General features: G+C 43.3%; 1 protein-coding gene across 1 annotated transcript in view; it reads left to right on the top strand.

Moving 5' to 3' along the window:
* SEL1L2 (SEL1L2 adaptor subunit of ERAD E3 ligase) overlaps positions 1–4,315 on the top strand; it is an 89,039-nt gene extending 84,724 nt beyond the window's left edge. The window contains exons 14-15 of the mRNA XM_049868971.1: positions 2,998–3,126; positions 4,155–4,315. Of these exons, the coding sequence (XP_049724928.1) occupies positions 2,998–3,126; positions 4,155–4,292 (267 nt within the window). The 3' untranslated portion in view covers positions 4,293–4,315. The remainder of the gene's footprint in view (positions 1–2,997; positions 3,127–4,154) is intronic.
* Positions 4,316–13,177: the final 8,862 nt, after the last annotated feature.

Genomic DNA, 13,177 nt, shown 5'->3' with positions numbered 1-13,177 from the left:
ACCGGATGACCATAACTTGTAGAAAAACCTTTCCTTTTCTTCACCTTCTTTTGAAAATAATCCTTGGGCCCCAAGCCAAGTACAATTCTTTTGAAAATAATCCTTGGGCCCCAAGCCAAGTACAATTCTTTTGAAAATAATCCTTGGGCCCCAAGCCAAGTACAATTCTGAGACAGGCCCAGGGCACTTTGACCATTAAAGACAACTCAGTCTTTTCATTACTCCGTTTGGGCAAACAAAACAAAAATATAGCAAATAAATAAACTGTATGTAGGTGAAGGAAACCCTGGTGGTGTAGTGGTTAAGTGCTACGGCTGCTAACCAAAGGGTTGGCAGTTCAAATCCACCAGGTGCTCCTTGGAAACTCTATGGGGCAGTTCTACTCTGTGCTATAGGGTCCCTATGAGTCGGAATTGACTCGACGGCACTAGGGTTTTTTTTGGGGGGGGTGGGATGTAGGTGAAAATTTAAAAAACATTTTCCCCCAGGATGCAGTTTATTAATTTTTACCAAGAAATGCACTTTCAAAGTAGATTAGAGTGCTCAATGGATTCTCTTCCTTCTGGAAGGTGTTCTTGGCAAACTGAATTGGGTTCAGAAGGTTGTTTGATGAATATGGGATAAATGCAAAGGGAGCTGTGGGATGGCTTTGATTTGTTCATTCTTTTTTTTTCTCAGAATAATTTTTTATTGTGGTAAATAATAGATAACAAAGCATTTGCTATTTCAACTATCTTCATCTGTACAATTCAGTGACATTAATTATGTTCTTCATGTTGCTCAAATATTGCGATTAACAGCTCCCAAATTTTTCCACAACAAATTTGTAATCAGGCATGAATAATAAAAACAGAGTCCCTTCCTGAATAAACTGAATGCTTCGAAGGCCAGCGTAGCAGGGGCAGAGGGCTGGGGACCATGGTTTCAGGGGACACCCAAGTCAATTGGCATAAGTAAATCTATTAACAAAACATTCTGCATCCCACTTTGAAGAGTGGCGTCTGGGGTCTTAAACGCTAGCAAGCAGCATCAATTGGTCTCAACCCACCTGGATCAAAGGAGAATGAAGAACACTGAGGACACAAGGTGATTACGAGCCCAAGAGACAGAAAGGGCCACATGAACCAGAGATTACATCATCCTGAGACCAGAAGAACTAGATGGTGCCCGGCTACAACTGATGACTGCCCTGACAGGGAACACAACGGAGAACCCCTGAGGGAGCAGGACAGCAGTGGGATGCAGACCCCAAATTCTCATAAGACCAGACTTAATGGTCTGACTGAGACTAGAAGGACCCCCATGGTCATGGCTCCCAGACCTTCTGTTAGCCCACAACAGGAACCATTCCTGAAGCCAACTCTTCAGACAGGGATTGGACTGGACAATGGATTGGAGAGGGATGCTGGTGAGGAGTGAGCTTCTTGGATCAGGTGGACATTTGAGACTATGTCGGCATCTCCTGCCTGGAGGGGAGATGAGAGGGTGGAGGGGGTTAGAAGCTGGTGAAATGGACAGGAAAAGAGAGAGTGGAGGGAGAGAATGGACTGTCTCATTAGGGGGAGAGTAATTGGGAGTGTGTAGCAAGGTGTATATGGGTTTTTGTGTGAGAGACTGACTTGATTTGTAAACTTTCACTTAAAGCACAATAAAAATTATTAAAAAAAAAAATAAAACAAAGTCCCTAAAATGCAATATGTCATTTGAGGAATCAAATTCCAGCCTGAGAACCAAAATATTCATTCCAGAATTATTATTGAAGACTTTCTATGTACTAGGCACTTTGTTAAGCAGTGGGAATTCATCGGTGAACAAGGTAGCCCAAGCCCTTGTCTTTGAGGACCTGGAGATAGATAATAAACTAATAAGCAAATAAATTATATAACCTCAGTATGATAAGTGCTACAAGGAAAGTAAGAATTGTAAACTAGTATTACTGTCTATATTTTTGTTTGTTTTAGGGACGTGTACTATTAGTATCTCGAAACCCTAGTGGTGTAGTGGTTAAATGCTATGGCTGTTAACCAAAAGGTCGGCCGTTTGAATCTACGAGGTACTCATTGGAAACCATATGGGGCAGTTCTACTCTGTTCTATAGGGTCGCTATGAGTCAGAATTGACTTGACGACAATAGGTTTGGTTTTGGTGTTTTACTATTAGTAGGAAACCTTGGTGGCATAGTGGTTAAGTGCTACAGCTGCTAACCAAGATGTCGGCAGTTCGAATCCGCCAGGCGCTACTTGGAAACTGTCGGGCAGTTCTACTCTGTCCTATAGGGTCGCTATGAGTTGGAATCGACTCGACGGCAGTGGGTTTGGTTGGGTTTGGGTTTGGATCTAGTCTTCTCCTGCCTTTTTAACTGGATCACAGCTAAGAGCTGATCCAGGGAACGCTTTTTGAAAATTGTACTGGTTTCCTCTTGCTGCCAATAACAAATCACCACAAATTTAGCGGCTTGAAACAACAGAAACCTATTATCTCACAGTTTCTGTAGGTCAGAAGTCCAGCTGGGCTTGACTCAGTCCTCTGCTTACAGTCTCACAAGGTGGAAAGCAAGGCTGCTCCTTACTGCACCTTCCTTACTTGGAATAACCTTCCAGGCTCCATCAGGCTGTTGCTCCAATTCGGTTTCTTGCAGTTGTAGGACTGAGGTCCCTGCTTCCTTGCTGGCTGTCCACGTTTCTTCTCATCATTCCAGCAATAAGTCTAGTCCTTCTCATGCTTTGAATCTCCTTGATGCCAGGAGAAAACTCTGTGTTTAAGGGTTCGTGTGACTATATTGGATCCATCTGGGTAATGCAGTATAATCTCATCGAAAGGTCCTTAACCTTAATTACACCTGCACACGCCATATAACATAACACACTCACAGGTTCTTGGAATTAGGGCCATTTTGCCTACCACAGATAAACTACGGTATTTCAAACAATGGTTTCTGTTTACTTACCCTGAAAGAAGCTGCACCTAATGAGTGTTGGACTATTCTTCCCCTTTTAGGACATTCACTTGGCCAGGAGATTATATGACATGGCTGCTCAAACAAGTCCAGATGCACACATACCCGTCTTCTTTGCCCTCCTGAAACTGGAAACTGTGCATTTCCTCCGAGATATCCTGTTTTTTAATGTAAGTTTATCTCAAATCTCAAAGCTTCAATAGGTAGCTCTTAGGGAAAGAGTGAAAAGGCCCCCCAGGGGCAATCTTTTATGGCCAGAAGAACTAGATGGTGCCTGGCTACAACTGATGACTGCCCTGACAGTGAACACAACAGAGAACCCCTGAGGGAGCAGGAGACCAGTGGGATGCAGACCCCAAATTCTCATAAGACCAGACTTAATGGTCTGACTGAGACTGGAATGACCTCGGTGGTCATGGCCCCCAGACCTTCTGTATGCCTTTCCTTTAATAAGTAGAATTCAAAGCCCTACACTTACCATTCCAACCCCTAGGGCAGCCACGGGTCGGAATTGACTCCATAGCTACAGGTTTTGTTTTGGTATTCTTACCACGCAGCAATTCTGCTTGTTATACTGAGTATATGTTGATACTTCATAGTACAACCAGTGAATGCATTCAGCACATATTTTTTTGAGCACCTACTATGTTCAAAGCCCTAAGCAAAGTAATATGTGTCGTACATACTCGTTCAGGAAACGCTGGTGGTATAGTGGCTTAAGTGCTACAGCCGCTCACCAAAAAATAGGCAGTTCAAATCCACCAGGTGCTCCTTGGAAACTCTATGGGGCAGTTCTACTCTGTCCTATAGGGTCGCTATGAGTCGGAATTGACTTGACAGCAATGGGTTTGGATTTGTTTTTTATATATATATATATATATATATATACTTGTTCAAAACATAGTTCTTGGCCTCAAAAACCTGAGACTGTAAGCAGATGGCAGGTAGCAAGCGGTACCACAAAAAATATAGTTTGAAAAAAGTAGAAATTAAATTTTATAAATCTTTGCAGTTATTCTAAAGGTGCCAGTTAAGCCCTCTGTGAGAATTGTAAGCAAGCAAAGGCTGTGTCTTCCAAGCTGAAGGAAACGGGTCAGGGGTGGGGTGGGGTATGGAGGGTGAGTGTTGTAAGGGGTGTGATGAGGGGAGATGATGATGATCATGAAAGGAGAGGGATGCTGGGACTTTCTTTTGACAGAGTGTCTCTTGTCTGCAGTTTACAATGAGATGGAAATGGATGAAGCTGGATAACACCCTTGGACCATACTGGGATTTATTTGTGATTGGCCTAATTGTTGCCTTGCTGATCATCTTGCTTAGAAATCGCCAAGCATAGGATCTGAATCATGAGAAAGCCTACTCTGGGGAACTGGTTCACCCCAAGGCATCCTTGCTAAATAAAGAATTTCCTCACTAAAATCAAGTTGGCTCCAGACTGCCTACACAGGCCCATGATGGTGGAAAGTGGACAAAATTTGAGACATCAGAGAAAGCACTTCACACTTCCTGCTTGGTTGAGTTGATCACTCAGGAGGAAGTGGGAACAGGCCATCCAAGAATTAATTACAAACTCTTGATCCTCGTGATTGAGGGAAAAACACTACCCATTATCACACTATTAGTTATAACAACCTTTTCCTTTCCAAGAGGACAAGCTGCATTTCTTGGCTTCTATAGACAAAATGGGGTGGGGAAAGGGGGAGTTTGGGGAAAGCAGGAGCACAGATCCTTCAGAAGCTGATAAAAGACAAAAATTACAAATGGATCCTTCATCTCGTGGGAATGATCCTGGGAGCCACATGTAGCCCTAATGAGCAACAGCTCCGCACTGCTTGCTGTGCCTGGGGGACAGACTTGGACTTGTCACAGAGGAGCCTTATATCAAAACTCCCTTAGTAATTGCGTAGTAAACAATGCCAATTGGAGTCACTCCAGCATTGTCCTCTTCCCCCCTGCCCCTCATTGGAACCCTGTTCTCCTTGGGGAATTCTTCATTGGTGTACTCCCGGAGGGAGGTGGTACCAACCTCCGGGGACAGAGTCTAACGGGTCCAGGCTCCCTCTCTTACCCAACAGTAAAGCTAGGGGGCAGGGGCTGGCAGAGACAGTGCAGGAGATCTATGACTAGGCATGAATCTCATCTATTCCTTAGCTATTCTACCTCTCTGAACCTCAGTTTCCTGATCTGTAAAATGGAAAAATACCTATCTTTTTGTTAGCTTCCATGGAGTGGGCCTCCAACTCATGGTGGCCCCATGCACAATGGAATAAAATCTAGGCTGCACGTTGGACCGTTGTAATCAATAGGGTTTTCATTGACTGATTTTTGGAAGCAGATCTCCAGGCCTTTTTTTATAGCTCCCTTGAAACCTAAGCAGCATCATAGTAAAACATGATCCACCACTGACAGACGCTGGATGCTCATGATTTTCATTGCCAGGAATCACTCCGGGGCCCCCCACATGGAAGGTGAGAATTCTACCACTGAACCACACTGCCTCATAATACCTATTTTAGAGACCTAGTGTGAGGATTAAGTGGGATGATGTATGTATACAAAGGAACTAGCACAGGGCCTGGAGCCCTGGTGAACTAGTGGTTAAGAGCTTGGCTGCTCATTAAGAGGTCGGTAGTTTGAATCCACCAGTCACTCCTTGGAAGCCCCATGGGGGCAGTTCTACCCTGTCCTATAGAGTCACTATGAGACCGAATTGCCTCGGGGCAAAGGGTTTGGGTTTTTGGTTTAGCACAAGGCCAGGCACCTAGAATGAGCTCCATAAATGGTAACTTTTTTTTTTTTTTTTTTAACACTCTTTAAAAACTTATAGTAGATAGGTTGGAATACGGGGACAGCTGAGCTGATAATGATCTGGGTAGCATAAATGCTCTGCAGTTAGTCCTCCAGTCAAAATGCTGGGGGTTTTAACAGGAAAAAAAATCCTGCTTGCATACTTAAAAAATCCAACCTAAGGACAGAAGGAGATTCAATTTCTAACGTCAACCATAATCAGAAAGTAGAATGGAATGGTGGGGAAGCTCTGGGTTTGGAACCAAATAACCTGGATTTGAGGCCTGGCTCTTCTCCCTTAGTTTTGTGACATGTGCAAGTCGCATACCTTCTCCAAACCTCAATTCTTCCTCCATAAAATGGGATTAATCCTACCTTGCTGGAGAACTGTGATGTTCAAACAAGCCTAATTTATAAAGTACTTTATAGCCAATAGCATGTACACATATTAGCCTCTGTCATTTATTTTGGGCAAGAACTAACGGACCAGGCCTGTCTGAGATCTAAGTGTTTAGAATTTCTCGGATGTGTTCCCTGTCTCAAAGGTGGTTCCAGTTCCAGAGGATCTAGCATAATCTATCCAAACACACAAGGAAGGAGCAGGGATCCACACCCCTGGCCAGGGCCTACTGCACAGGCCAGCTCTGTAATTATATCTCACAGAGCTCTAGACCGTGAGCAAGTCAAAGGGGAGGATACGGAGAAAGGTGAGAATGGAAGGCAGAGCTCTGGCTCCAAGACTGAGTATGAGATTAGCTCCTTAGAGGTAAAAAAAAAAAACCTAAGGCTTATGAAAATAGCCACAGACTGAAGAAAGGGAGACTCGTTGTGGCTTGTTGTACAGAGTGGATACCGCCTGACGTATAGGAGAAGGGCAGCAGGGGCTCATAAATGATCTATTTCAGCTAGTTGTTCCAAGTAACTATCAGAAATGGAGCAGGCTTTGAAAGCACAAGTGGTTTAGGATTTTGAATCATTAAAATGTTCATCCCGGGACCTCTTTCCTGGAGCAGCCACTGTAGCAGTACCCCGCATGTGGGGATGGATGAGCACCTACCAGGGCCTGACTGCGGGACAAAGACCCTCCACCTTGAAGGCATTTATTTTCTGATTAGGAGTATCCCGCCTAGTCCACAGGCTGTTCTTTTCATAATTCTGATAGCTTTTAAGTAAAAATTGACAGCCTGCGGACTATGATGCAGCTTTTTATCTAATTCTTTTTTGTAATCCCCTTTATCTCCTTCCCTGATGCTTTATTAAAGTGGAATAGCTATTCAAGTGGATGCATTTTTTAAAAGTCAGGTAAGGCACCAAAGGACAAAAATTGTATGATTCCACTTACATGCAATATCCAGAATAGGCAAATATATAGAACCAGGTGCAGGTGGGAGGGGGGCATGGGGAATGATGAGTAATTTCTAAGAGTTGAAACAAAGTTACAACAATACTAGGGATTTTTAGTAGATCATATAATTTCCAAATTGGGTAACACAGTATGAGACTAGGTGTTGAACCTGAGATAAGGCAGTATGGGGTTTTTATGGTCCAAGGAACAAAGAAAGCCAGGGAAGTTCATTTTGGCTATTCATTACAGTGTCCCTTGGAAATTCTTTCTTCCTCAGAATTGTGTTTGGCTAGGAAGACAAATGACACAGGTCTCGAGGGGTCACTACCTGCTGAGCAGGCTCCTAGATAGCCAGGCGTCTGTTTGTCTGAAATGTAGGAGTTAAAGAGCAGAAACTGTTAATCATACATACATCTACAGAAACAAGCTACTATTTCTAAACGTTAGACTACCTATTATCTTAAACTTGGGCCCTGTGAAGCCAGGTAGCAGCCATACTCTTCCAGGCTTGGCGTAAGTGACTCCATCTTGTTTTTAGCTTCCACAGCGCAGGAGGTATTGATTAAGTGGTACAGAGTTTTTGGTAAGGGTAATTAAAAAAAAAACTGGAATTGATAGTGGTGATTGTTGTACAACATGGTAAGTGTAGTTGATATCACTGAATTGTACACATAAAAATGGTTGAAATGTTTTGTATATTTTACCACAATAAAATTTTTTTAAAAGTCAGGCAAATATATATATATATATATATATATATATATATATATGACCTTTTTAAAAATTTTATTGTGGTGAAATATATGCATATACATACATACATATACACACACACACACACATACATATTTTTTCCCCCTAGAGCAAGGATCTGCAGTCATTTTATAATCCGCATGCCTTGTAATTCCATGCTTTTCCCTAAAGACTTAAATGTTAGGTTTTAACATGTATGGCAGTGAGTGATCAGGGAAGAGAGAGAGGATAATGAAGTCCCAAGGGAAGCAGGGGAAGGTGGTATTGCTTGTTCCATTTCCCTCTTGCTACATTCCAGAAAGCCATAGAGGGTGTGATTGGGACAGGGCTTCAAACCCGTTTGTTCTGGTTCAAACGCCTGCTGAGAATTTGCATTTCTAACAAATTTCCTGCTGATAATTTGGATTTCCAACAAGTTCTCAGAAAGTTATACATAAGAATCGCCTGGGGATCTTGTTAAAATGTAGATTCTGATTTAGTATATCTGAGGTCGAAAAGCAAATTCTCAGCAGGGGACTTGTTAGGAAGACAAATTCTCAGCATGGGTTTGAACCCAAATAAACCCATTGGAAGCCCTGGATTAGGAGAAGCCAATAGCAGTCATCATGAAACTGAGAAGAGGAGAAGGGAGCACTATGGAGCACTGGCTATGTGCCAGACTGTTTTCTGTTCTCTCAATTCATCTTCATGATAAGGCTGGGAGGTAGAATAACTACTGTATTTTACAAATGAGTAAAATGAGGCTAACAAAGCTAAGTAACTTGTTAAGATCACATGGCTGATACATAATGGAGCTAGAATTTAAGTTCAGATCTGACTCTAAAACAAGGTCTTTCCTCCATAGTACTGTTCCAGTTAGCTCTTGTTACTTAACAAACTACTCCAAAACTTAGTGGTTTCAAACAACAATCATTTTGTCTCATGATTTTGTGGGTCAAGAATTCAGGCAGTCCTTGGCTGGATGATTCTTTTTTTCCACATAGCATCAACAGGAGTCACTTGGTGGTGCTCATTTGGTAGATGGACTCTTCTAGAGAATCGACCACAGCTTCACTCACATCCTTGGCACCTTGGGTGGGAGGCTGGAAGGCTAGGCTAGGCTATAACTATTGACCAGAATGCCTACATGTCACATGTGACCTCTTTAGCATGGCAGACTCAGGGTAGTTGGATATCTTGCATGGAAGCTCAGAACTCCCCAGAAACAATGCTCACAGAGACCCAGGTAAAAAGCTATGGCTTCCTAAAACCTAGGATTGGAAGTTCTAGAACATTACTTCTGCTGTGTTCTATTGGTCAAGCACTGGACTCCACCTCTCAATGAGAGGAGTAGTAAAGAATTTGCAGCCATAGTTAATCTACTACAAATATGCTGTTTAAAAAATCTACCAGGAGTTACATAAATTCCAGTATAAATATTGACAGAAGAAAAGTGCAGCCCAGGCACTGAGCCACTTATCTTGGAAGGAAAAGACTGGACAGACTAGTCAGATCCACACATAGCTCTCTTTGTTTTCCCATCTTTCAGGCTGAAGAAACCCAGGATGTCTGATGGTAATTCAAGAGTAGAAGAGATATCCTCTCTTCCTCAGCCAGGCAAAACACATGCATGCACACGTGCACACTGACACACATAGTATGGAAGAACACTCAATTCTTTATCTGCTGCTTTGGGTTCAAGTGACAGAGTCCCAGAAGAATTGGGACTTTCCCCTTGAACTCCTCCGCTGTGTCTCAGGGCTCCCACCTGATATTCATTCAACAAGCTGGAGACATTCTGCAAGGCTTCTCTACTCGCTCCCATCCTCATTCATTTTTCCCTTCCCTAACCCACAATCCCTATAAGCATATTTCTCCTGCATCATCGCCTGGAACTAAGGTTTCATCTCCTCTTGGGATGTGACTTTCAGCCTGGGTGGTTGCTGTCACTTTCTGTCCTACAGTTCTGCTGCTAGATTGGGGGAAGCAGGTTTCACATTCTTGAATTGGGGAATAGAGGAAGCTGATTTCACATTGGACTGGCCTTTAGGTTGAAATGTATTAAGAAAATAAATCAGATAACTTTTTTGTACCATGAAGCTCAATGTCCTGCTAGTGTATCTCCTAAATTTATTATGCTAAAAGAATACTTGCTCCTCCCCACCTTTGGGTTTTACTATTGTCATGGATTGAACAGTGTCCCCTCAAAATATGTGTGAACTTGTCTAGGCCATGATTCCTAGTATTAGGCAATTGTCCTTTGTTTCATGATCTGATGTAATTTTCCTACGTGTTGTAAATCCTAATCTCTGCCTGTGGTTAATGAAGCAAGATTAGGTTATATTAAAAAGGATTAGGGTGGGATGCAGCACCTTTACTCAGGTCACAGCCCTGATCTATATAAGCGGGGTTTCCCTGGGGTGTGGCCTGCATCACCTTGTATCTTACAAGAGATAAAAGGAGAAGAGAGCAGAGAGATAGGGACCTCATGCCACCAAGAAAGAAGTGTGGGAACGGAGCTCATCCTTTGGACCCAGGGTCCCTGTGCTGAGAAGCTCCTGGACCACGGGAAGATTGATGACAAGGACCTTCCCCCAGGATCGACAGACAGAGAGAGCCTTCCCCTAGAGCTGGCACCTGAATTTGGACTTCTAGCCTACTAAATTGTGAGAAAATAAACTTCTGTTTGTTAAAGCTATCCACTTGTGGTATTTCTGTTATAGCAGCAGCAGTAGATAACTAAAATAAATATCAAAGTTGCTCTTCTATTACTTTAGATCTGGGAGGTGCCAGGCTCTAAGTGTGGGGAAAACCCATCTAAAGCCTACTTTTCAGGTAAGGCTCTAAGAGTTACTGATTAGAGTTGCATGATCTAGGAAAATAATGGTTTTTAATTTTTAAGTATAATCTTACATTGTATTTTATCCTATTTTAATATATGTGATTAGAAAGCCCAAAAGTCCCATTTTGCCATAAACCTTCATTATCTGGCCATGAATGTTATTTTGACTTTGTTCCATTTGCAGCAACCTCAATGAACTTTACCTAAAAATTCCTTCAAGTTCTTCCAGGTTCACCCACCACCTTGTACTATTCCCGCACACTGACCAAGAGCAAATGCCTTCAGTATCTCCAAAGAGATTCATTCCCAGCAGAACTGAAGAGAAAGATAAGGGAAAGCAGAGATGGGCTGTCCCCATCTTCACAATAGCAGGAAAATCAGACCAGGACAAGGACTCCTGAGCAATCTGATGCCATCTTTATGTCAAGGAAACAGCTGTGGGACCACTGTGGGGCCTGGCCCACCAAAGCGAGCCACCTGAATTACATGGCTGCCCCCAACCAACACAGAGGCAGCTCTTAGTTGGCAGAAAGGATATGCCCTAGGATGAATTGGAGTTAGCCAAGTAATTACACATTACACAAAGATCTGAAACCAAGTAGCAAGATGGATCAATGCTATGGGGAGGAAAAGGTCTAATTTCACAAACCCTCACATTCCAAATCTAAGTGATGGTGATTGTCTTAATTTAGGTTCCCCCAGAAGCTGATCATGAGACAAAGATTTGAGTGCATGTAGTTTATTTTGTTGGGATCTCAGGAAACATAGGTAGGGAAGTAGGGAAGTGGGGAAGTGAGAAAGGAAGGGAAGGAATCCAGTACAGGGTGGTCATCAAGCCAGTTACTACTGTGGGCAACCGGAGCTCAATCCCATTGGGGAACTCTGGTAGCCCTTGTAGAATGTGCACCTCATAGTTATATCACACAACAGCAAGGAAGCTAGGATATTTATTCACAACTCCCATCAGTCTTTGGTTGAGGGGTGCTTTCAGGGAGCTGTTAATCCTCTCCACTTCCAATCTAAGCAGAGAAAGCCCTAAAACAAACAGATGCAGGTGGTGGCAGTCTTCCTGATATCAACAAAGGTAAGGCCTGAAGGGATGGGGGCAGAGCACTGAAAGCATCTGCTGCAGAGATTAAGAGCTGCTTCCAGGACCCTCCCATCCTTCCATTGAATAAACAGTGTGCTGAGCATTAGGTCCCAAGCACTCTGCCAAGAACCTGTTTTATAAAAATTAGCCCTATGTGGTCCCTGTTCTCAGGAAACTTTTAATGTGTAGCAAAGGCCCCTTCATTACAGCATCCATCACAAGCCAGGAATTTTCTATAAGTTAGCTTGCCGCATCCCCTCACACACTCTGTGAGGTGGGATTCTTCTCTTATTACAGACATGCAGTGCAACAATGGGATTCTTCAAAATAGTATAACCATTAGCAGAGGATATTGAAAAGCAAAGTATAATATTATGCTAGCTGATGGAATCAGCTCTAAAAGACATGCAGATGTTAGCAGAGTAAAAGGGTTGACGAATGTAAGCAGTGTGTTGAGAGAAGTGAGTAGGAAGTGGAGAGCCGGCTTTGGTCTGAGATCCCTAAGAGGAGGGCAGAGACATTGAGGGAATGTTCACTTTTGGCTCTTTTCCTTGAGCTTCTCCTCCCTTCCTCCCACCCACCCTGCTTCTGGCTCCTCCATGGTTGAAGAGAGTGGGAGTGGGGAGAGGTGTAGTTAAGCAAGAGGGAAAAAAAACCATCTTCCTAAATTGGCACAGAAGTAATCTCCGGCAAAGGTGCCCTCCAAGCATGACAGTGCCCGAGGTCGACTCTCTCATGGAGACCTCTTATGGCTCTATTGGGGCTTCTCCAGAAGAAAGGTTTCTGTCTTTTTGGGGGGTCTCCTGAAAGCAGAGCTTGAGACAAGAATCATTTGGGAGGTGATACCAGCACTCAAAAGTGAGAGGGTGTGAAGGATGAAAACCCATTTAATAAGGGTACATTATTGAGGTTGCTGCTGTAGGCATGGGGGTTCTAGCCTATCAGCGCCTCTGAGAAGTTTACAGAATTCCCCCCGCAATTGTCTGTCTGAAAGATGGGAGTTTGGGGCTTTATCAACCAGCTCTCCATCTCCGTTATTGGTTGATTCCCCCAGGGTGCACTAACTACCCTCTCATCCTGCTTCTCAGAGGCTTTGGGGAAGCCTCTGGGGCAGAAATAAGATCAGTGCCTTCCCTTACTGTTGAGCACAGTTAGCAGGAGTTCAAGCTTGCGGGGCGGGGCCTCCCCAGGTGCAGCTGTAATCAGAGGCCTTTGATTGCAGCTCAGTGAAATAGATTTTGGACTTCTGGCCTCCAGAATTGTGAAAGAATAAATTCGTGTTGTTTTAAATGACAGTTTAAAGTTTGTGTCAATTTGTTATGGCAGCCATAGGAAATAATACACTACCCCCTCTCTAGGTAGGTCTAGGCTGGCTCCTTTCTTCATGTCCTTTATCTAGTCCCCAGGAAACCCACATTCTTGCCT

The sequence above is a fragment of the Elephas maximus genome, chromosome 25 (assembly GCF_024166365.1).
Source record: "Elephas maximus indicus isolate mEleMax1 chromosome 25, mEleMax1 primary haplotype, whole genome shotgun sequence".
NCBI classification, from domain to species: Eukaryota; Metazoa; Chordata; class Mammalia; order Proboscidea; family Elephantidae; genus Elephas; species Elephas maximus.
The sequence above is the reverse complement of the archived record's forward strand: the minus strand, read 5'-3'. Positions and strand labels throughout refer to the sequence as shown.